General features: G+C 37.1%; 2 protein-coding genes across 4 annotated transcripts in view; one reads left to right on the top strand and one right to left on the bottom strand.

Annotated features, from left to right (window-relative positions):
• The window catches only part of GTF2E2 (general transcription factor IIE subunit 2), a 72,953-nt gene that overhangs the window by 7,108 nt on the left and 40,783 nt on the right, over window positions 1-25,062 (top strand). Inside the window, exons 2-3 of the mRNA XM_029935648.1 lie at window positions 2,286-2,455; window positions 20,976-21,067. Coding sequence (XP_029791508.1) covers window positions 2,290-2,455; window positions 20,976-21,067 — 258 coding nt within the window. The 5' untranslated portion in view covers window positions 2,286-2,289. The remainder of the gene's footprint in view (window positions 1-2,285; window positions 2,456-20,975; window positions 21,068-25,062) is intronic.
• On the bottom strand, window positions 7,314-16,656 carry SMIM18 (small integral membrane protein 18). 3 transcript variants are annotated; one of them, XM_029935666.1, is made up of 3 exons: window positions 16,353-16,644; window positions 8,442-8,535; window positions 7,314-7,818 (listed from the first exon to the last, which is right to left on the bottom strand). In XM_029935666.1, exon 3 carries the CDS (start codon window positions 7,778-7,780, stop codon window positions 7,484-7,486), a length of 297 nt encoding a protein of 98 aa, XP_029791526.1. In that variant the 5' UTR covers window positions 7,781-7,818; window positions 8,442-8,535; window positions 16,353-16,644; the 3' UTR covers window positions 7,314-7,483. The 3 variants fall into 3 exon arrangements, with proteins under 3 accessions (XP_029791526.1, XP_029791530.1, XP_029791517.1); XM_029935670.1 differs by having other exon boundaries at window positions 8,442-8,516; XM_029935657.1 differs by lacking the exon at window positions 8,442-8,535 and having other exon boundaries at window positions 16,353-16,656.

Raw genomic sequence — 25,062 nt, 5'->3', positions numbered from 1 at the left:
TGACCTGAGCTGATGGCGACTGAACCACCCAGTCTTTTATTATGTATTTTGGATATTAATCCCTTATCAGATATATCATTTGCAATTATCTTCTCCCATTCAGAAGGCTCTCTTTTTGCTTTGTTGATGGTTTCCTTTGCTGTGCACAAGCTTTTTGTTTTGATGAAGTCCCAATCATTTATTTTTACTTTTGTTTCCCTTGCCTGAGAAGACACATCTAGAAAAGTGTTAGTAAGACCAGCGTCCAGCAGATTGCTGTCTGTATTTTCTTTTAGGAATTTTAAGGCTTCAGGTCTCACATTTTGTCTTTAGTCCATTTTGAGTTTATTTTTGTGTATAGTGTAAGAAAGTGATTCGGTTTCTTTTTTGCCTGTAGCTGTCCAGTTTTCCCAACATCATTTGTTGAAGATTCTTTTTCCTGTTGTATGTTCTTGCCTGCTCTGTCATGAATTCATTGACCAGTAAGTGTCGGGGTTTTTTTGACCTCTCTCTTCTCTTCTGTTGATCTATGTGTCTCTTTTTGTGTCAGCACCATACAGTTTGACTACTGTGGCTTTGTAGTATATCTTGATATCTGGATTCATAATACCTCCAGTTTTTTTTTGTGCTGCTTTTTCAAGATTCTTTTGGCTATTCTGGGTCTTTGTGGTTCTCTACAAATACTAGGATTATCTTGTTCTAGTTGTGTGAAAAATGCTATTGGTATTTTGATTGGGATTGTATTGAATCTGAAAATTGCTTTGAGTAGTAAGGACATTTTAGTGATATTCTTTTAATCCATGAACATGGAATATCTATTTGTTTCATATTTAGTTTCTTTTATTAGTGTCTAGTAGTCAGAGTGTATGTAGGTCTTTGATCTCTTTGGTTAAATTTATTCCTGAGTAGTTAATTCTTTTTGGTGAAATTGTAAATGGGATTGTTTTGTTAATTTCCCTTTCTGCTACTTTGTTATTAGTGTATAGGAACAGAACAGATTTCTGTATATTAATTTTGTATCCTGCAACACATTGAATTCACTTACTAATTTTTTGGTAAAATTTTTTTTGGCGTCTTTAGGGTTTTCTGTATATAGTATCATGTCTTCTGGAAATAGCGACAGTTTCACATGTTCATTACAAGTTTGGATGCTCTTTATTGTTCTTGTCTGTTTCCTTTATCTAGAACTTCCACTGTTTGTGAAATAAAACTGGTGAGAGTGGACATCCTTGTCTTGTTCCTAATCTTGGAGAAAAAACTCTCACTTTTTTACCATTGAATATGATGTTAGCTTTGAGTTTTTCATTTTGACCTTTATTATGTTATGTTGAGATATGTTCCCTCCAAACCCACTTGTTGAGAGTTTTTATCTTGAACAGATTTTGTATTTTACCAGATACTTTTTCTGCATTTATTGAGATGATCACATGGTTGGGGGAAATTAGTTTTAATATATTTTTTTAACCTAGGATATCTAAAATATTATCACATCAACATGTAATAAATCTAAAATATCTCATCAGTGGGGTATCTGCGTGGCTTAGTAGGTTAAGTGTCCAGCTCTTGATTTCAGCTCAGGTCCTGGTCTCATGGTTCATGAGATTGAGCCCTGTATCAGGCTCTGTGCTGTCAATGCAGAGATTCTCTCTCTTCCTCTCTCTATGCCACACTCTTCACACGCACGCGTGCATGTGCACTCTCTCTCTCTCTCTCTCTCTGTGTCTCTCTCTCTCTCAAAATACATAAATGAACTTAAAAAAATCTCATCAGTAATTTAAAAAGTTCTTTAGTTGGGGCACTTGGGTGGCTCAGTTGGTTAAGTGTCGGATTTTGGCTCAGGCCATGATCTCATGGTCTGTGAGTTTGATCCTGCTTTGGATTCTGTGTCTCCCTCTCTCTCTCTCTCTCTCTCTGCCCCTCCCCTACACATGCTCTGTCTCTGCCCCTCAAAAATGAATAAACCTTAAAAAGATTTTTTTTAAAGTTCTTTTTGTTTGTGCTAAATCTTTTAAATCTAGTGAGTACATCTCAACTCTAGCACCATTTCCATAGGCACATGTGACCAGTGGCTATCATATTGGACAATGTGGTTCTAGAGCTTTAGAGACTAATTCTATTTCTCTGTGCCTAGCACAGTGCTTGGCACAAGTTAAAGATTTTTAAGTGAATAAGTGAAGTAAAACAAGTGCTGGAGAACTTATAATAAAACATAATTTAGTTTGGAAGTAATTCTTTTTGGGACCTGTGGATTTGGCCTACAGGTTTGAGTGAATATGTATTGAAGATACTTACTTTTATCTTTGCAGAATTATGGATCCAAGCTTGTTGAGAGAACGAGAGCTGTTCAAAAAACGAGCTCTCACCACTCCGGTAGTAGAAAAACGTTCAGTATCTTCTGAGTCGTCGTCATCATCATCAAAGAAGAAGAAAGCAAAGCTAGAACATGGAGGATCATCAGGCTCTAAACAAAATTCTGGTCAGTAAAATTGACTGTTAGGACTGTTGTTATTTTTTCAGGGAACCAGTTATTCATGGCAAGTTCATTTTTTTAAAGTTTTTTTTTTTTTTTTTTTTTTTTGAGAGAGAGAGAAGTTGCAAGCGCTTACTCACTGGGGGCAGAGAGAGAGAGAGAGGGAGAGAGAGAATCCCAAGCATGAGCCATGACGACATAACCTGAGCCAAAATCAAGAGTCGGACACTTAACTGGCACCCCAGCAAGTTTATTTTTTAGTTCAACATTGTGCAGTGATAAGAGAGTGTATTGCTTTTAAGATGCTAATAGTCCTGTGTTGTAGTTAGAATTTAGGTTATTCTCTTTTCAGAAAATAACTTTGTTGAAGTTTACTTTATATACCATGTAATTCACTCATGTTAAGTGTACAATTTAAATATTTTTAGTAAATTTAGGGAATTGTGCAACTATTGATATAATTCAATTTTAGAACATTGCCATCACCCCCAAAGAATCCTTTGTGCCCATTCTCCTCTTGTTCCCACCCTGGCCCCAGATAACCAATACTTTTCTTTCTCTATATATTTGCCTTTTCTGGACATTTCATATAAACGGAATTGTACAACAAGTGGTCTCTAGTGTGTGGCTTCTTCTACTTAGCATTTGAGATGATCATGTTCTTTTTGTTTATCCTATTAATATGGCGTATTATACTTATTGATTTTTCATATAAAATTAGCCTTGCATTCTTGGAATAAATCCTACTTGGTGTATAATCCTTTTTATTTGTTGTGGCCATTCAGTTTGCTGATATTTTGTCCAGGGTTCATCCATCTGTAGCATGTGTCAGTACCTGATTCCATTTTCTTGCTGAGGAGTAATCCATTGTGTGGGTGTACTGCAGTTTGTTTATCCGTTCATCAGTTAATGGACATTTGGATTATTTCCACTTATTAGCTATTATGAATAGTGCTGCTATGAACATTGATGTACAAGCTTTTATGTGGACTTGTTTTTTTCACTTGGAGAGAGGACCTAAGAGCAGAACCTCTTGAGTCACATGGTAAATTTATGCTTAACTTTTTTTTTTTTTAATAATTTTTTAAACATTTTATTTATTTTTGCAAGACACAGAGAGAGACAGAGTATGAGCAGGGGAGGGCAGAGAGAGGAGACACAGAATCTGAAGCAGGTACCAGGATCTGAGCTGTCAGCACAGAGCCCGATGCAGGGCTCGAACCCATGAACTGTGAGATCATGACCCGAGCTGAAGTCAGACGCTTAACGGACTGAGCCACCCGGCTGCCCTTATGTTTAACTTTTTAAGAAGTTACTAAAATGACTGTACCTATTTTACATTCTTACCATCAATGCATGAGGGTTCTGGTTTTTTTTTTTCATTCTTAAGATTTGTTATATCTTGTCTTTTTCATTATAGCCATTCTAGTGGTTGTAAAATGGTATCATTGTGGTTTTAATATGCAGTTCTTTAATGACTAATGATGTTGAGCATCATTTCATTTGCTTATTGGCCCGTTTATGGGTCTTCTTTGGACAAACGTCTATTCAGATTTTTTTGCCCATTTAAAAAAGTTTCATTGTTTTCTTCCTTTTGATTTGTAATTGTTCCTTCTATATTCTGAATAGTTTTTTGATGTAGTATCACTTGCATTCTTGGTGTCATATCTAAGAAATCTTTGCCTAACCCATGGTCATGAAAATTTACTCCTTAGTTTTCTCCTATAAGAGTTTTATAGTTTTAGGGGCGCCTGGGTGGGTCAGTTGGTTAAGCAGCTGACTTTGGCTCAAGTCATGATCTCACAGTCCATGGGTTCAAGCCCCGCTCGGGCTCTGTGCTGACAGCTCAGAGCCTGGAGCCTGCTCCAGATTCTGTCTCTCTCTCTCTCTGCCCCTCCCCTGCTCACGCTCTGTCTCTCTCTCAAAATAAAGACATTAAAAAAATTAATAAAAAGGGAGTTTTATAGTTTTAGCTCTTACATTTAGGTCTGTTGATATGTTTGAGTTGATTTTTTTGTGTATGGTTAACATAAGGGTCTGAATTCATCTTTTTGTATGTGGTTATTCCGTTGTCCCCATGCCCCTTCATGAAAAGACTGTCTTTTCCCACTGACTTGCAGTGGCCTCCTTGTTGATTATCAGTTGACTGAATAAATTTATTTCTAGAATCTCAGTTCAGTTCCATTGACTCCTGCGTCTCTCTTTTAATGCCATACTCTCTTGATTGCTGTAGCATTGAAATAGGGGAAGTGGAAGTCTTTACTTCGGTTCTTATTTTTAAGATTTTTTTTCCTGGATTCTTTGCATTTCCAAATAAATTTTAAGATCACCTTTTCAGTTTCAATCTGTAAAAGAGCCAATTGTGATTTTTATAGGGATTGTATTGAATCTTTCAGTCAGTTTGGCGAGAATTGGTATCTTAATATTAAGTCTTCCTGTCAGTGAACATGGATATTTTTTCATCAATTTAGATTTTTAATTTATTTTGGCAATGTTTTGTAGGTTTCTTTTTTCATTTTTTTTTAATGTTTATTTATTTGAAAGAGAGAGAGAGAGAGAAAACATGCAAGTGGGGGAGGGGCAGAGAGCAAAGGAGACACAGAATCCTAAGCAGGCTCCAGGCTCTGAGCTGTCAGCACAGATCCCGACGTGGGGCTCAAACTCACGAACCCTGAGATGATGACCTGAGCCGAAGTTGGGATGCTTAACTGACTGAGCCGCCATGTACTGTAGTTTTTAATGTATAAGTCTTAACACTTATTTTGTTTAATTTATTCCTAAGTATTTTATTCTTTTTGATATTACTGTGAGTGAAACTGTTTTCTTAATTTGATTTTTGGATTATTTATTCCTAGTATAGTGAAGTACAATAGATTTTTGTACATTGATCTTGTATTCTGCAACTTTGCTGAACTTGTTCATTATTTCTTGTTTTTTGTGTGAATTCCATAGGATTTTTTTACATGCGAGATTGTGTCATCTGTGAATAAGGACAGATTTATTCGTTCTTTCCAATGTGAATGCCTTTTCTTCCTTTTTTCCTCCTTCCCTCTCTCCCTCTCCTCCTCTTCTCTTTCCTCTCTCCCTCCCTGGACTGGCTAATATGAATGTTGAATACAGGTAGTGAGAGTGAGCAGCTTTGCCTTGTTCCTTATCTTAGGGGAAAAGCATTCAGTCTTCCGTCATCATGTATGATTTTAGCTGCATGGATCGTGTAGATGCCCATTATCAGGTTGAAGTTTCCCTCTACTTCCAGTTGTTGAGAGGTTTTTTTGTTGTTGTTGTTGAGAGGTTTTTTTTAAGTTGTTATTTTTTTATTTTTTTTAATCCTTTTTTAAAATGTTTTATTTATTTTTGAGACAGAGAGAGCATGACTGGGGAGGGTCAGAGAGAGAGGGAGACACAGAATCTGAAGCAGGCTCCAGGCTCTGAGCCGTCAGCACGGAGCCTGACGTGGGGCTTGAACCCATGAACTGTGAGATCATGACCTGAGCTGAAGTCAGAGGTCCAACCGACTGAGCCACCCAGGCGCCTCTATTTTTTTTTAAGTTTATTTATATGAGAGAGACAGATATAGCATGAGTTGGGGAGGGGGCAGAGAGAGAATCTCAGGCAGACTCCGCACTCTAAGCACAGAGCCCAGTGTAGGGTTGATCTCACAAACTGTGATATCATGACCTGAGCTGAAACCAGGAGTTGGACACTTAACCAACTGAGCCACCCAGGTGCCCCAGTTTGTTGAAGAGTTTTTAATCGTTTTTTAAAATATTTTTAAATGTTTATTTATTTTGGGGAGAGACAGAGTATGAGCAGGGGAGGGGCAGCGGGAGAGGGAGACACAGAACCTGAAGCAGGCTCCAGGCTCCAAGCTGTCAGCACAGAGCCCAGTGTGGGGCTCCAACTTCCAAGCTACAAGATCATGACCTGAGCTGAAGTCAGATGCTTAACCGACTGAGCCACCCAGGCGCCCCAAAACTAAAGTGTTTAACAGGTGTTACATGGTCCTATGTTTTGTCTTTTTTTGGGGGGGGTATCTTTAGCCCTTGAGAATATGAATATGAGCAACAAAAGAAAAAGCTCAAGAAATACAATTTAGCGGTGTACTAGAAAGTTTTAGTTTAAAAACAGCCTGGTCCTTCTTATACTATATATTTATTATTTTAACAGTAAGTCCATTTTATGAAAATTTTATGCAAGTTTACTTGTGACCTTTCTATTTTGAGACTTTTTTCCACACTAATCTTTACATAACACCTAAGTCTTTAAAAAGTGGATAAGTTGTCTTCAGTAAACTAGAAAATACTGCTTTTTAATAAGTAGGGACTTTATGTATATGTGGAATCATTTTTACTTTAGATTTAGTTTTTTAATTATTTAAGTTATTATTTATTTTATTATATATCATTTATTATTATCTTATCATTTTATGATCAAAACATGGAGGGTAGTTATTGTTTTGGTCTACATTGTTTATTTAGGTCAAAATTATTTGATCTTGCTTGTGTTTTCTAGCTTACATTTTGCTGCTTAATATTGAAATCTAGGAATCTTTTATCCAGTTTTTGAAATGCCATTTTAAGTAGATTGGTAACTTATTTACATTTGTGAAGATTTCGTGTATATTTAATGAAAGGGCTACACACACAGAAAGTGCATATTTAACTTGTTTTTCCCTTCTATTAGAAATCTTTTAATTATTCAGAATCAGTCAGTTAAAATTTTTTTTTTAATGTTTATTTATTTTTGTGTGTGAGAGAGAGAGAGAAACTGCAAGCACGGGGAGGAGCAGAGAGAGAGGGAGATACAGAGTCTGAAGCAGGTTCTAGGCTCTGAGCTGTCAGCACACAGCCCGACACAGGGCTCAAACTTATGAGCTGTGAGATCATGATGTGAGCTGATTGGACGCTTAACCGACTGAACCACCAGGCGCCCCTCAGAGTCAATTTTATAATAACAGTTGGCCTCACAAAATTTTCCTTTTTTCTCAGTAGTTGAAGGCTATTTTCAGAGATTTTGTTCATCTTAGGTTGAGTGTTAGACCACTTCAATTTCACGTTTTCTGATGTTGTCCATCATACTTCTGAGAGGGTTTGGTTCACTTTTCAAGTCTTTCACAGTCTTGTTTTTTACACAGCAGCAACAGTCAAGCACTTCATAAAGGAAAGCCAGCACGACTAAAGATACCACTGTAAATATGAATAAAAGCAGAATGACAAAGCAGGCAGTGTTCCAGTTATCATGGAAAGGGTAAATTTTTTGAACTTGAAAACCAAGGTACTGATAAACAGAAGTAGTGGTTTCATTCCAGAGGCTGGAGCTCAGGGAGGCCATTCTTAGGAATTGTACTTCTTGTATTGGTTCTTTTGAATCTGTAAAAAGGTAGAAAATGAATACATGTAATCAAATTCTACAGATTTGTCAATTCAAGTCTCAGTACTAAGGTTTGTTAGTAAATTTATGTAGGTAACATGAGTTGTTTTATTTTCTGCCAGAATTAATGCCCATGGTATTTTTGAATTTTTTCTTTATCTTATGGCAGTGTACTTTGTAAACGATACTACACACACACACACACACACACACACACACACACACACACACGTTTGTTTCTTAAATGCTTATTTATTTATTTTTGAAAGAGAGAGAGGGTGACAGAGAATCCGAAGCAGCCTCCATGCTGTCAGTGCAGAGGCTGATGCAGGGCTCGAACTCACAAACTGAAATCATGACCTGAGTGAAAATCAAGATTCGGATGCTTAACTGACTAAGCCACCCAGGTGCCCCCATACTATGTATTTTTTATGTGTGTCATTTGCTAGACAAACCTGTATTTAAGATTTATATACAGAAACTAATAGAAGGGGAAAAGGAGCAGCTGAATTGTTTTAAAATTTAACTAAAACAGTGGTCAGTGATCTGTTAACTACAAAAAGATCTTAGCATTTTAAGGTGGTATTCTTCATACTGCCCCCAGAAAAGCTTTTCTCATTACCTTTGTGGATCCTTCTCACTTTGTTGGCTCAGTGTATTTCTATTTCCTCTCCTTTATACTTAGAAGACAAGTGACCTGAATCAAGAAATAGTGACTGAGTGAAAAATGTTAGAGAAAGAAAAGTTAGATAATGCCAGTTTTCAGAATAAGGATAATAAAACTTAGGTTCATGTTGCCTATGAAAAGACCTTAATCTTAGAATTTTTTTTGTTAAGTATATCATAGTAGTAACTGAATGAATTACGGATATGAATATTTTACCTTTTTTTTAAAGTTTGAGAGAGTGAGCATGCATGCACATGGGGGAGAGATAGAGAGGGAGAGAGAGATATTCCCAAACACGTTTTGCATGGTCAGTGCTGAGCCCAGCAAGGGGCTCAAATGCATGAACTGTGAGATTATGACCTGAACTGAAACCAAGAACCAGATGCTCAACTGACTGAGCCACCCAGGCACCTCTTCTTGAATCTTAATTTTAAAAAATTATAAAATGCTTACCTACTAAGAATTTTGGAAATAACAGAAAAGAAATAGTTCTGCTTCCTTAATTCAATGAATGCTGTCAGTTTGAAAACTTTATTAAAGAAATGACTTATTTTGTGTCATTTTTTCTTTCCTACATAGTTGTAAATAGACTTTCATTCATTCTTGTAAACAAATATCTATTGGTTATCTACTGTACCCCAGATAGTTTTCTGAATGCTGGAGATACTTGTGTGTGAGAGTATATTTTAATTAAATAAAACTTCAAATGTCCTCAAAGCAAAATAAATAAATAAAACTTCAAGATCGTTGAAGAGTAGGAGTATAATGAACCCCTGTATGCTCATAATACAGCTTCAGTTACCATTTCGTCTGTACCTTTACCCATTTGCTTCCACCCCATAGATTATATTTTTTTAAGTTTGTTTATTTATTTAAGTAACCTGTATGCCCAGTGTGAGGCTCGAACTCAACAACCCTGGGATCGAGAGTTGCATGCTCTTCTGACTGTGCCACCTAGGTGCCCCATGCCCCTAGATTATTATTATTTTTTTTTAACATTTTATTAATTTTTGAGAGGCAGAAGACAGTGTGATCAGGGGAGGGTCAGAGAGAGAGAGGGAGACACAGAATCCGAAGCAGGCTCCAGGCTGCAAGCTGTCAGCACAGAGCCTGACGCGGGGCTCGAACCCACGAACCATGAGATCATGACCTGAGCCGAAGCTGGACACTTAACTGACTGAGCCACCCAGGTGTCCCTCAAAATAAATTTAAAATACATGTTCTATTTAGTAGGTCTGAAGTAGACTTGTGTTCTTTTAAAGATTGTGAGGTGATTTTGATGCTAGGAGGCCGAAAAGATACAGCACAGAGACATCCTACAACAGGTAACACAGATCATTTAGGGTTTTCCTTGCAATAATCAAATTACAACTACAATGTTTTTAATGTTTTTTTTTAAACATGTATTTATTTTTGAGACACAGAGACAGAGCGTGAGCAGGGGAGGGGCAGAGAGAGAGGAAGACACAGAATCGGAAACAGGCTCCAGGCTCTGAGCTTTCAGCACAGAGCCTGACGCGGGGCTCGAACCCATGAATCATGAGATCATGACCTGAGCTGAAGTCCGACACTTAACTGACTGAACCTCCCAGGCGCCCCACCCCTCGATTATTTTGAAGCAAATTCCAGACATCATTACTTTTCCTAGACATACTCAGTGTATATCTCTTAAAAGGTGAGGATTTTGTTTTTTAACATAGCCACCATATCATTTTCACAGCAACAAAGTGAATAAGTGATTTAAGGGGTGCCTGGGTGGCTTAGTTGGTTAAGCATCCGACTTCGGCTCAGGTCACAATCTCATGGTTTGTGGGTTCGAGCCCCTTATCAGACTCTGTGCTGGCAGCTACCTCAGAGCCTGGACCGTGTCTTCAGATTCTGTGTCTCCCTCTTTCTCTGACCCTCCCCTGCTCATACTATCTCCCTGTCTCTCTCTCTCTCTCTCTCTCTCTCTCTCTCTCAAATAAATTAAGAAAACAGTAAAAAAAAAAAAATTTTTTTTTAAAGTAACTTAACACCCAGAGCCATAACAGTATAATTTCTTTGTTTTCTTTATAAATGTAGTTTTTTTTTAATGTTTCGTTTAGTTTTGATACAGAGAGAGACAGAGCATGAGATGGAGAGAGGCAGAGAGAGAGGGAGGAGACACAGCATCAGAAGCAGGCTCCAGGCTCTGAGCCGTCAGTACAGAGCCCGAGGCGGGGCTCGAACCCATGAATGTGAGATCATGACCTGAGCTGAAGTTGGAGGTTTAACCTACTGAGCCACCCAGGCGCCCCGTAAATGTAATTTTAAAACTTTGAAGTTGATAAACTAATAGTTTCCAAGGTTTTTGTTTTCTATCTTTTTATAATTTATTACTTCTAAGTAAACTCCTTGCCCAACATAGGGCTTGAACACACAACCCGAGATCATGAGTCACGTGCTCTACTGACTGAGCCAGCCAGGCACACCAAAGGTTTTCGTTTTCTTTAAATCATATTTGCTTGAGAAATAACTGCATCTCTCTAGATGGACTTGGTTTCTTTCTTTGTGTTTTTTTTAAGATTAAATTGATGATCCGAGGGGTACCTTGGTGGTTCATTTGGTTAAGTGGTTCACTCTTGATATCAGCTCAGGTCATGATCCCAGGGTCCTTGGATTAAGCCCTGACTCTGGCCTGTGCTGGGCATGGACCCTGCTTAAGATTCTCTCTTTTCCTCTCCCTCTGTTCTATCCCACTTGTTCATGCATGCACTCTTGTTTTCTCTCTGTGCTCTCGCTTTCAAAAAACAGAAAACAAAAAACTGAGGCCAGAAGTCAAGGCATAAATTCAGTCTTTCATTTTGGATTTAAGAATCCTTCAATTTCATGGTTTGTGGTGATCCTTCATCTTGAAACAAGGGATAGCAGACTAACAGATAGTAACCGAGTAACTGGATCAATTGCTTTTATTAGTTCTGGGACATACAAAAATACATCTGGAACACAGGTACGTGAGGACCGTCCCCGTACATTACAATATTTTCAAACTTTGTCTAGAGACCCAGCCTTTTAGAGTTGCCCTCTCTCTCTCTTATCCCTTAAACTTTTCTCTTCATGGCATATTCCTTTTTTTTTTTCTTAAATGATTGTTTATTTTATTTTGAGATGGAAAGCATGAGCAGGGTAGGGGCAGAGAGAGAGAATCCCCAGCCAGGGCTCTGTGCTGTCAGCATGGAGCCTGACTCAGGGCTCAGTCTCACAACAGCCAGATTGTGACTCCAGCTGAAACCAAGAGTTGGATGCTTAATGGACTAAGCCACTCAAGTGCCCCTCTTCTTAGCACATTCTTACAGGAAGTGGGACTGCTACGTTGCAGACTTCCAGGGAGCCCCATTCGTATTGTGCTGTGGGTGCCATTCATGTAGAGTACACGGTAAGTGGTGCCCTGGGAGTCTACTGTGGATGTCTTGATAGGCCCCTCCTCCGTCCTCTGCATTGGTGCTGCCTCTGATTCTAATCTCCATGCACACAAGTAAAGTAACCCATAGAAATGGACTCAAATGGGGACAAATAATAGTTCTTTTTGAGCCACCCTTCCTAGTGGAGTAGCGACGTGTGTGTGCAGACATATAAATGCCCAGAAAATGTTCAGCTTTGTAACTTTAAAAAATTTTTAGTACTAATGCAGATCCTCCTGGGAGGGATAGCACTCATTGTTAGTTATATTTACTTCAGTGTGAATGAGTTCTGGGTCCTTTTTGAAAAGCAGAGCAAATATAAGAGAAGGAGAAGAAGAATGGGACTTTGAGGAAATAGAGAACAGTGCCATTTATCATATGGATAGATAAAAAGGAAGAATCACTGGAGGGCCTATCTAATCATTTTACCTGGGTAAACATAGCTCCTTAGACTTTCTGTTAAGGCCTTTCAGGTTGATTCCTTATTTATTTATTTACTTTTGAGAGAGAGAGAGAGAGAGAGAGGGAGAGAGCATGTGTGCGTAAGCAAGTGGGGGAGAGGCAGAGAGAGAGAGAGGGAGAGAGACTCCCAAGCAGACTCTGCACTGTTAGCATGGAGCCTGATGTGGAGCTCAAACTCATGAACTGTGAGACCATGACCTGAGCCGAAACCAAGAAAGAGTTGGACGCTTAACCGACTGAGCCACCTAGGTACCCTGATTCCTTTTAATTTTTATTTTTTAAGATTTATATTTTTAAGTAATCTCTACATCCATTGTGGAACTCAAACTCACAACCCCAGTATCAAGAAATTTATGCTTTAACCAGCCAGGCACCCCAGGTTAATACCTTATTAAAATCTGAGAATTTCTTTCCACATTATGTCCTTTAGTGTAATATACCTTATTAAATGCTATTTAATTATTGACTTCAGAAGCAATATAGTAATTTTATTTCATTTTTACATTATACTAATTTTTTTTAAATTAAAAGCTTTGCTAATTATGCTGTCTTGCTAACATATCAAACTTTTAATTTGTTTCCTCTAGAAATTGACTATATAAATCTTAACTCCTACCCAGTTGAAGTTATACTGAAGTTATTACTTTGTATTTTAACTTTTTATGAATAGGGGTTTCTCATTTGTATTGACTTTAAAACTGAGGAGAAATTGTAAAGACTAATGGATGTTTCTATTCCAAAATGAAATAGAAATTTTAGAATTATTGGAAGGGCACCTGGGTGTCTCAGTTGGTTAAGTGGCTACCTTCAGCTCAGGTCATGATCTCATGTCTCATGAGTTTGAGCCCCACATCAGGCTCTGTGCTGCCACTGTGGAGCCTGTTTGGGATTCTCTGTCTCTTCTCTCCACCCCTACCCTGGTTGTGCTCTCTCTCTCAAAATATAAAAAATTAGAATTATTGGAAAGTTTGTTTAAGGAACTTTATATTCTATTTACTTTTAGGTGCAAGTGAACTGTTTAAAATTTTTCAAACCCTCTTGACTCTCCCTCCCAAAAAATGGAGGGAGGGAAGGGAAGGGGAAAGGCAGGGGCAGGCAGTCAGACACAAACTAAATTCGGTCATTTGAAGTTAGCTTGTACCCATCAGTGAACTATTCTTCTGGTTAAAATTAATATAGTATATCTATACAATTGAATATTCTGTGTGACTGAGGTTACTGTGTAGTGATATGAAAAGATTTTTAGGTGAAATCACTGTTAAATGAAAAGAGCAAGATACAGGACAGTACGTATAGGAAAGGGGGAAATAATACATATTTTAATTTGCTTGTATCTATGCAAACATTTTGGAAAGATATATACAAGAAATAATAGTGATTATTTGTCAGGTTGGCTGGAGGGGAGAGCTGAGAAACAGGCATGTGTATGAGATTTCTCAAAGTATATCTTGTTATATTTTAGTTTTTGAACCGTTTGAATATAGTACTTATCCAAATCCAAACTAATATGTTTTGAAATTATTCCTTGCCTTGGTGTTAAAAGTCTGTTGTGTTATATATCTATTTGATAGATTTATTGAATTTTCTGGATTACTTCTAAAAAATTAAAACCAGAATCAGTAAACAGTATCATTTTGATTAGAAGTGTCTAAGCAGTTTAAAGAAGAGTACACACATGTCGTAAATGATGACAGTTTATGTTATAAATGATGACAGTTTGCCTCTCATGTGAGTGTATTGATAACTGATGAGCAACTCAAAACATTCACTCTTTAGTTAGAATCTAGGCAGAGCTGAAAAAAAAAGTAGACTGTGAAATATGGGGTCATTTTCTACCTTATATTTAATGAGGTTTATTTTTAAGTACAGTATAGCTCTAGCATTTTTTTGTGTGTGTGTATGTGTGTGCTAAATTTAGGGTAAAATCTGAAACTTACTTTGATGGAGAAGACAGACATGCAGGAAAGTATTAGTATTAGGATTTTCTTGTACTCTGAGACTGTATTTTTGAAATTAAAATTAAATTTATATCAAGTACCTGCTTTATGAAGAAGAGTAAATGGTAAAAAAAATTGTGTGCTTTTATGAATCTTCATCCTTTTTAAAATTTCATTATAGGAATGAGGAGTATTAAAGTAAATACTGTATTTTTTAAGGTTAATTTTTGGTTTATTTTCTTCACCTTTTCCCCCCTCCTATTTCAGAAGGCCCTAGTGAAATATTTATGGGGATAGAACTTGAAAGTTCTGGAACCTTGAATTGCCAGATCCGAATAAAATTATGTTTTTGCTCTAATTATGTTAAAACCCTTGAGTTGAATTCTCTAGTGCCTTTAAGCATATCGCTTTGAAATACGATCAATTAATTTTTATTATTAATTAACCAAATTGGCCCCTAGATATAGAGCAGTGCGCCCAGCCCTGGACCTTTCTGAGATAGGCCGTGCGTCTGGTCAGTTTGGTGAAGGAGCAGTGAACCTACATCTGTGCTAACTATAGATAGATCACCAGGAAGATGTAGGCTGATTATAGTGCTAATAATAGAGGAGAGTATTTGTAACTGAAATTTGTAACTGAAATTTCAGGTAAATTGTAAACTGTTTTATTTGACAAGGTTGTTTTTAATTTATCCGAGCCTTTTTTTTTGGCTCCCATACTTCGTACAGCAAGCAGGAATATTTTCTAGGTAATTAACCCCATTGTGCTGAACCTGGAGAAATATAATATCTTCTTCCAGCAACCTTTGGGCTTCATAAGGGACACTTTACTTATGCTTTTGAATGCTGAATAAGAAATGGAATGAATAAAAATTATGAAAATAGTCTTAAAATTTAAATAAATTTATCAGCAAAGAAAAGGGCAGAAGTTGAATCTTTAGATCAGTATGTATAGGTAATATCCTGGAACTCCAGGACCTACTAAGTAATGGCATTTTCATGCTTGACTATTAAAAAACTAGAAATTTGGTTAGTAGTTGATACTAATTTTTTAGTAGACATGAATAGTTACTCTGAGCCATGAAAATAATCTTAATACCTACCTTGAAAGGTGCCATATATTCCTCCCTTAACCAGTTCTTCTTAAAACATCTTTTTATTTTAAAATGTAGTTTATCCAAAAGACTTGCTATGTGTTTGAGGATCAGTTTAAGAATAATTTTAACATTATATTAAAATACGGTTATAAATATATTTTTGTGACATATAAAAAATGAAAGGCTAGTTAAGAAGGTTATTTAATAATAGAATGACTTGTGTTATTACAGTAATACAATTTTAAAAATTTAACTGTGAGGAATTGTTTTAGTTAAAATGTTAGGAAAGTCTGAAGCTCTACAAATTGATCTTTTTGGTTACCGTATAATGCAGCCCATCTAATGATAACCTTTATGGTCCTTTTATTTTTACGTAAAAATCACAGTCATGACAATTTCTCAACATTCTCTGCATCTGCACTCAAAGTCAAATAAATAGTTTTGAACTATTTTCTCATATTTGTTAAAATATAACAAATATAACAAACTTTCTTGTAAGTGACTGCTTTTTACCAGCCAATATAATTTGCGCATATAATCAGAAAGCTTTAGTCTAGGATTTGCTTTTAGTCTAGATTTTTCTTTAAGAAAAATCCTTTGTTAAGGCAGACCAAATTGCTGAAATGAAATAGCTCAGAGAAAATAAATTTGCAAGTAACCACTTAACATTAAATGCTTATGGTTTACTCTAAGGTCTGGATATAGATCAGGTTCATAGAAAATCTCATGAATTTTCCATAAGGCACAGATGGTAAGGGTGCTTATCAAATAGCACAAGGCAGTCTTCACATTTTCATAATAAAATCCTACCAAGCAGCAAAATGAATACAGTGCCGTTTTTGGTCTTTAGTAGGAACAAAGCTTTCTGCTCAGTTTTTATGGCAAAATGTTTTTTAAATTACATCATAAGGACATGTATTACTAAATGCAAAAGATCGCATAAACCTACCTCTTGTCGGAAGGCTGCTGTTGAAGCGATGGTATCGTCTGTTTGTAATGCAGTCCAGTGCACATCCAAGATGGAGCTGTGCTTCTATTGGTTGAACCACAATGCAGCTGACAGTTTCCTCTTCGTTCATTTGCATTAAGTCCTGCCACCCTTAAGTGTGAATCATTCATAAACTTGAATAGAGCTGTCTGGGATATCAACTGTCTCCTCTCTTTCTTGCTTTATAGTTTGTCCTTAAGGTAAATTTCTGCAAAGGAATTTGAGTTGGTAATGAACTGGTGATTCCTTAGGTTTAACCCATAAAATTTCGGATCTTTCAGTGAGTGTTTCACTGCTAGGGCTAGAAGGTAATGTTGAGAGAGGTAGTAACCTAGGAAACAAACAGTCCAGGTTTGCCAGCTTGATATTTCCTCCCGGAAGTGGGCATAAAAATCTCATAAACGGTCTTTTCTTTCAGTACTTGTGTTATATATTAAATGCCCTTAGGAAGTGATTATTTCCATGTGGTGGTTTGATTCAGTAGAAATTCTAAGGGAAAAGAAATAGTTTTCAGCCCTGCTTGTTGGGATAGGGTTAATTTTGGTAGGTACACCACCAACATTAAAAAAGAGTCTGTGAAATGGAGCATCTGGGTGGCTAAGTCAGTTAAGTGTCTGACTCTTGATTTCTGACTCAGGTCAGGTCATGATCTCACAATTCATGAGTTCAAGCCCTGCATTGGCCTCTGCACTGACAACACAGAGCCTGTTTGGGATTCCCAGTCCTTCACTCTTCAGACCCTCCCCTGCTCACGTGCCCTCTCTCTCTCAAAATAAATACATAAAACATTAAAAAGAATCAGTCTGAAATTTAAATGGTAAAAAAGGAGTAAAAGGTACAGCATAGGGAATACACTTAATGGTATAATAGTGTTATATGGTGACAGATGGTAACTACACTTGGGGTGAGCATAGTATAGGCTGTGGAGAATTTGAATCACTATATTGTATACCTGAAACTGACATTGTGTGTCAACTGTACTCAAAAATTTTTTAAAAAACGGCAAAAGAATCTGCAACTTCCATGCTTTGAAGATAGAATATTTTTATTTATGACATATAGAAAATAAAAAAATAAAATAATAAATTAGCAAATTATTTAGAGTTGTGTGCAGTTCAGCCATAACAGTGTCAAGCTTATACATTGTGGAGAGGCTATCATAGCAATAGGTTAGGTAAATGCTTGCTATGCAGGCTTTATTTTATAGCTCACATTATTTTTTAAATTAAGAGATAGAGGCACCTGGGTGGCTCGGTTAAGCATCCAACTTTGGCTCAGGTCATAATCTCACAGTTCATGAGTTCTAGCCCTGCATTGGGCTCATTGCTATTAGCATAGAGCCTGCTTCAGATCCTTTGTCTCCCTTTCTCTCTGCTCCCCCCACCCCAAACAAATAAACGTTTTATTATTATTTTAACCATTAAACATTATTTTAAATGTTAAAACATTTAATGTTATTTTAAACATTAAAAATAAAAAAATAAAATAATAGATAAATTAGCAAATTATTTTCTTGGACCATAAAGTACATAGAAATACTTACTACCTTCATTTACTCATTTAGCTATTACTTACTGAGTGTTTACTCTGCCTGGCACTGAGCTAAATGTATAAGACTCCATGATAAACAAAACTGCATGTAGTTCATGATTGAACATTTGTATAATGCATATCCTTAACATAGTGTCATCTGCTTTCCATAGCTTTCCCACTTAGTCGTTTATATAAGAGTATAGGATAAAGTTTGCTTTAATTTTTCTTTTTACTTTTTCTTTTTTAATTTAAATCTAAGCATATAGTGTAATAATGATTTCAGGAGTAGAAGCTAGTGATTCATCAATATTTTACTAAAGTTAAACAAGAAAACATTAAACCTGCATTTATTAATTTTTATACTCTGACAGAATAATAGCCACTTTCAGATGGAATAGTATGTGTTAAAGGCCAGTTAATGATTCTTTTTTTTTTTAATTTAAGCTTATTTATTTATTTTGAGAGAAACGGAGACCTTGTGAGCAGGGGAGGGGCATTGAAAGAGGGAGAATGGTAGAGAATCCCAAGCAGACTCTCTACTTTACACTATCCATGCAGAGCCCAACACGGGCCTCAGACTAACGAAACTGTGAGATCATGACTTGAGCCCAAACTAGAGTCAGTCGCTTAGCCACCTGAGCCACCCAGGTGCCCCATTAGTGATTCTCATACAAGGCAGTATCATAGTGTTTCATAGTGTTACAACTGCATTTGAACCTGTATTCTTCTACTGAGTACTCTCAGTTTTTTTATGTTTAAAAGGGGACAGGATATTTGGGAGGGATTAAATGAGAAAATCAAATATTTAGCATGCACTTGGCAAATAGTAAGTGTTCAGTAAATGTTATTGCTGTTATTATTAAAGTGTCCTGAACACCTTGGAAAAATGAACCACATAGGATTTCATAATTGAAATAATGTGAAAGCACACCTGTAAGACATTCATAATATTTTTGGAAACATACTAGATTTTAATATGCCAATTAAGTTGTCAAAATTATAACTGATTTTTAAAGGAAAATTGTATATCAAGTCTTGTTTTAGTCTCAAAACAGCATATTTAGTAAAGCACTTTATGAACTAATCTCAAAGAAGTATTATGTTGCCATCTAAAAGCTATTCTCTGGGGGGGAAAAGCTATTCTTTTGGATCTCTGACAATTGTTACATTTGACTTGCACTGTTCTAATGCATTCTTTTGTTTAAATTATTATTGCCAAACTGGTGCCAGAGATTACACCCTCCACCCCCGCTTTTAATTTAACCTCTTCCTTTGTGGATCAGCCACATGGGTACTTTATATCTGAGCTGATGGTTTGCTAATAGAATGTGTAATTCTGAAATGTTTTTCTAGTGTTCTTTTGTTTTGTTTTGTTTTGTTTGCTTTCTTTGTTTTTTCTTTTTTTGGGGGGACTGGGGCAGAGGGGGAGAGAGAGAGAGGGAGTGAATTTCCAGTAGACTCCATGCTCAGTGTGCAGCCTGCTGTGGGGCTTGAACCCACAACCTTGTGATCATGACCTGAGCAAGAGTTGGATGCTCAACTGACTGAGCCACCCAGGTGCTCCTGAAATTTTTTTCTAGTATTTAGTAATTTATTTTTTGAAATATTCCTCCTTGTGACAAATGGAATGCATTTGTGATTCATGGTGGGATTAAGATTTTTGCCTATAAAATGCAAGAAAATGATACAAGCTCTGAAACAAATTATCTTCTATAGGATTTGCTCCTCCTTGTTTCATGCTGTCATCCCTCCTCCCCCCTTTTTAATATTTATTTGAGAGAGACAGAGCATGAGGAGGGAAGGGGCAGAGAGAGAGAGAGGGAGACACAGAATCCGAAGCAGGCTCCAGGCTCTGCACTGTCATACAGAGCCCTATGCAGGGCTTGAACTTACAAACAGCTAGATCATGACTTAAGCTGGAATCTGGTGCTCAACCGACTGAGCCAACCAAGCGCCCCTCATGCGGTCATCTCTTTTTAAGCATCTATCTTTTTGCAGTGGCAGGGCCTATAATTTGTTTTTCCCTAATTTGTCTCTGAAGTTTAATTATGGTATTTCTTTTATTAATTCCCATTTGCTTTAAGTTGATAGGAAGAAACTGATGTAATAAATGATAAATGGAACTTAGTACACCTCAGAAGAAATTTACTCATTTTTCATGGTCTATTAGAAAAACTCTGTGTGTCAGATTGAGATTAGTATTGTCCTCTTGTTTAAAAAGCTATGCCTCTAGGGCACCTGGGTGGCTCAGTTTGTTTAGCGTCCAACTTTGGCTCAGGTCATGATGTCACAGTTTGTGGGTTCAAGCCCCGTGTTGGACTCTGCATTGACCGTGTGGAGCCTGCTTGGGATACTCTCTCCCTCTCTCTCCCCCGCTTCCCCTCAACTTGCACTTTCTCTGTCAAAATAAATAGAGGTGCCTGGGTGGCTTAGTTGGTTAAACGTCCAACTTCGGCTCGGGTCATGATCTCACAGTTTGTGAGTTTGAGCCCCAGGTTGGACTCTGTGCTGACAGCTCAGAGCCTGGAGCCTGCTTCAGATTTTGTGTCTCCCTCTCTCTCTGTCCCTCCCCCTCTTGTGATCTGTCTCAAAAATAAACATTAAAAAAAATCAAAAGTAAATAAATGAACTTCAAAAAAAAAAAAGCCATGCCTCTAGGGTGCCTGGGAGGCGCTGGTGCTTGCGTGCGCTCACTCTCGCTCTCTCTCTCTCTCTCTCTCTCAGGGGAAAAAAAAAGCCATGACTCTGATCTTGGGGGGAAAACTAATCAGAATTAAGGACAGAGTGAGACAGAGGTACTTACAGAAGAAATGTATTTTCATGCTTTTGAATTATTTACACTTGGTTCTTAGTCTTAGTGTGAAAATTGATAAATTTATTATACACTCAAGGATTTGAATTTTTCACTAAAATTTTACAAGGTAGAATACACTGGGTGCAGAAGCTCAAAACAAGAAATATTTTGCTAGAGTTAAAAATCTTAGCTGCATAAAAGTTATAATCAAATCTAATTGAAACATATTATAATTGTTTTTTGAACTTCATTTCCAGATCATAGCAATGGATCATTTAATTTGAAAGCTCTGTCAGGAAGCTCTGGATATAAGTTTGGTGTTCTTGCTAAGATTGTGAATTACATGAAGGTAAGTGCTGTACTCAAATGACACAAATCCTATTTAAGTGTTTGGCAGGGGAAGAGGATTGGGATTTTCAGAAGTAAATTTGTATATACATGTCAAAATTTATCAAATTGTATGTTTTAATATGTGCAGTCTCCTGTATCCCTATTACACTTTAGTAGAACTAAAAAATATTTAATATTTTAAGCCTTTTATGTTATACCAGATTAGCACTGCTATGGATTACCTAAGTATACTTAAAAAATTTTTTTTTAATGTTTACTTATTTTGGAGAGAGAGAGAGAGAGAGACAGAGCAAGACAGAGCAAGACAGAGCGTGAGCAGGGGAGGAGCAGAGAAAGGGAGGGAGACATAGAATCTGAAGCAGGCGCCAGACTCTGAGCTGTCAGCACAGAGCCTGTTGCGGGGCTCAAACCCACGAGACATGGCCTGAGCTGAAGTGGGATACTTAACCAACTGAGTCACCCAGACGCCCCTAAAATTTTTTTTTAACGTTTAATTTTTGAGAGCGTGAGTGGGGTAGGGACAGAAAGTGGGGGAGACAATCTGAAGCAGGCTCCAGGCTCCAAGCTGTCAGCACAGAGCCCGGTGCAGGACTCCAACCCATGAAACCATGAGACCATGGCCTGAGCCCAAGTGGGATGCTTCCGAGATCAGACGAGATCGGGCACGTTCAGGGTGGTATGGCCGTAGAGTCAAGTGGGATGCTTAACCGACTGAGCCACCCAAGTGCCCCATATTTAATTTACATTAATTCAACTATACAATTTATGCCCACCATTTCACTTATAAATCATGCCCAGGCAGTAGATATAGTCACCTCCCAAGTACTCAGTACTTGCTGGCAAAAACCAGTGGGAAGATGTGAATGATTTGCAGACTCTTATTTCCACTGATGTTGAAAGTAAAAAGTACATAGTTCAGGCATATGGTGGTGATGGTTTTTGTGCATCTTTGGAGGAGGAGGAGGAAACTGGAAAAGTACTGAAGGTCTGAGAAAAACATTGTCTAACTAAAGACTTAGAATTTAAGATATGACAGAGGATGTACTGTTTTTTTGATTTAAGTTTTGAACTTCTGATGATACAACATTTTGGCTTTACCAAAGACTTTGAATCCTAACTTATTTAAGTGAAATTTCATTTATGGCTAAATGATTTCAAATTTCTCCCCTTCTGCCAAACTCATTCCTATTTAGTTACTTTTTTATCTCTTGAAAAAAAAGTTAAAGTGCTGTATTTGTTGTTATTTCAAATTTCAGCTATGTATTGCTTAAAATATAAAGCAAGGTGTTTTTTAGGGCTTTTCTTGTGTAATTTAAGAGACTTAATGTCTGACTATGACTAAAATCTGGTTTATATTTGACTTGTGGTGGAAATCAGTTTATAATTTCCCATTCTCAAATAATATGAAATAATGTATATCAAGTATATACATTCATTCATTACATCTACTTATTCCCCCGTGTGGTAAATACTTATTAAAATCTACTCTATGCTATTTATAGCACTAATGGTGGGACTATCCACAAAAAGATGCCCTCATGGCTATTAGTTTATTGAGGGAGATTGACATTCAAATGTCATATTTTTGTTACTCTGCTGGTAACATGTCTACACTTAATCTGGATGACCCTTCCTTCTAACTTTCTTTAGGACTGTGCTCTTCACATCTGTGCTCAATTATTTCCTGAAACAATTTTGAGAGATTGTGTATCCCTTTGCACATACTGAAGTTGACAATTAGACTTTTTCAGCAAAAGTTGAAATATAGTGACAAAGGATGGAATTTTTTACATATTGTCATATTTCCACAAAATACCTCACTATAAGGGGATCTGAGTCCCATTATTTATTTAAAATATAAAAACAAACATATGGTTGGAAATTTTAATTATTTTTCTTTTGAACTTGTATGTCTGTTCTGTTATTTCCACTGCATTTTATCCTAATGTCCTGTATTTTTATGCTTGAAAATATTTTAATCATCATCTGTCAGACTTCTTTGCTACAATACCATACATAAATTAGAATTGGAAATGTTTTTCTTGGGGCACCTGGGTGACTCAGTAGGTTAAGCATCTGACTTTAACTCAGGTCATGATCTCGTGGTTCATGAGTTTGAGCCCCACATCAGGCTCTCTGCTGTCAGCGCAGAGCCCACTTTGGATCCTCCGTCTCCTTTCTCTGCCCCTTCCCTGCTTGTACGCACGCACACTCTCTCTCAAAAATAAACATAAAAAACTTTCTTATGACCATAGGTTTTAAGTACTGTCAAAATAATTAGCATATAGCTGATTAGAATAACTTACATATATTAAAATTTTGATAAGATTCAGTTTGTAATTACTCAACAGGGGTTTGTTTTTAAAAACATTTTTTTCTTAATGTTTATTTACTTTTGAGAGAGAGACAGGGAGAGATAACCATGAGCAGGGTAGGGGCAGAGAGAAACAGAATCTGAAGCAGGCTCCAGGCTCTGAGCTGTCAGCACAGAGCCTGATGTAGGGCTCAAAATCATGACCTGAGCTGAAGTTGGATGCTTAACCAACTGAGCCACCCAGGTGCCCCAGGGTTCAGTTTTTAAAATTTTTAACATTTTTATTTATTTTTGAGAGAGAACAAGTGAGCATGAGTTGGGGAGTGGCAGAGAGAGAGAGAGAGACAGACAGACAGACATAATCCAAAGCAGGCTCCAGGCTTTGAGCTGTCAGCACAGAGCCTGATGTGAAACGGCGAGATCATGACCTGAGCCAAAGTTGGACACCCAGCTGACTGAGCCACCCAGCGGTCCCTCAGGGTTCATTTTTTAATGAAGTGAATGGAATTGTTTCGTCCCTTCTTCCAGAAGTTTTTGTATCTGAATATATATATTACGTATTGATAGAATGAAACCGGATTTGGCACCTATTTCTATTCTTTTTAGATTTTGTAGGTTTGTGTATTTATTATCAAGAATCCGTTAGTTGATAGTTCGTTCTGTTAGGTTCTCCTTCAGTTTTGTTGAAAGTAAAAGAAAGAATCACCTAATTTGTCAAAGGATTTATTACCCAGTCCAAGTTTTTTATGGATTCTGTGAAGTATATCATAAAGGCATGGTTACCAAGACTTAGCAAATGTCTTCCCTCTTCACCTTACAGGCATTTCCCTTAATCTGATGTAATCATAAGTCATTGAGAAAATATTTTTTTAAGTTTATTTATGTGTTTTGAGAATTACAGAGACAGCACAAGTGAGGGAGGGGCAGAGAGGGAGACATACAACCCCAAGCAGGCTTCGCACCATAAGTACGGAACCTGATGCAGGAGGGCTTGAACTCACGAAACTACAAGATTATGACTCAAGTTGAAACCATGAGTTGGACCTTCAACTGACTGAGCCACCCAGACATTTCCCAAAAAGCATTATTAATTCAGTACATCTTTGCCAATGGAGGTTTTTTGTAAGATGCTTTTATCTTATTATGTATATAAATAGATTTTCATCATGAACCTGCAGGTTTAAAGTTTAGCTTACTATATTATAGAAAGTATCTCCCCAGTTAACAAAGCTGGTCTTCATTGTCAGACCAACCAGTTCTATCAAACTTGTTTTTAATCACAAAATATCTTTTCCTTTTAAGTTAAAATAAACAGATTCTTTTAAGTTAAAATAAATAGGTTATGCATATTTTAAGTAATATAAAAACCCCTGAGAAGATATAGAATTGCATACTGAAAGATACTACTAAGGTGTAGTTGAGGTTAAAATTATATGATGAGGAGCGCCTGGGTGGCTCAGTCGGTTAAGCCTCCGACTTTGGCTCAGGTCAGATCTCAGTTCGTGGGTTCCAGCCCTGCGTCAGGCTCTGTGCTGACAGCTAGCTCAGAGCCTGGAGCCTTCTTCCAGTTCTGTGTCTCCTTCTCTCTCTGCCCCTCCCCCTCTCATGCTCTGTATCAAAAATAAGTAAAACATTAAAAAAAATTATATTATGAGTCAAATAGAATTGATCCTTTTTAT

Source organism: Suricata suricatta, chromosome 1 (assembly GCF_006229205.1).
Source record: "Suricata suricatta isolate VVHF042 chromosome 1, meerkat_22Aug2017_6uvM2_HiC, whole genome shotgun sequence".
Taxonomy (NCBI): domain Eukaryota; kingdom Metazoa; phylum Chordata; class Mammalia; order Carnivora; family Herpestidae; genus Suricata; species Suricata suricatta.
The sequence above is the reverse complement of the archived record's forward strand: the minus strand, read 5'-3'. Positions and strand labels throughout refer to the sequence as shown.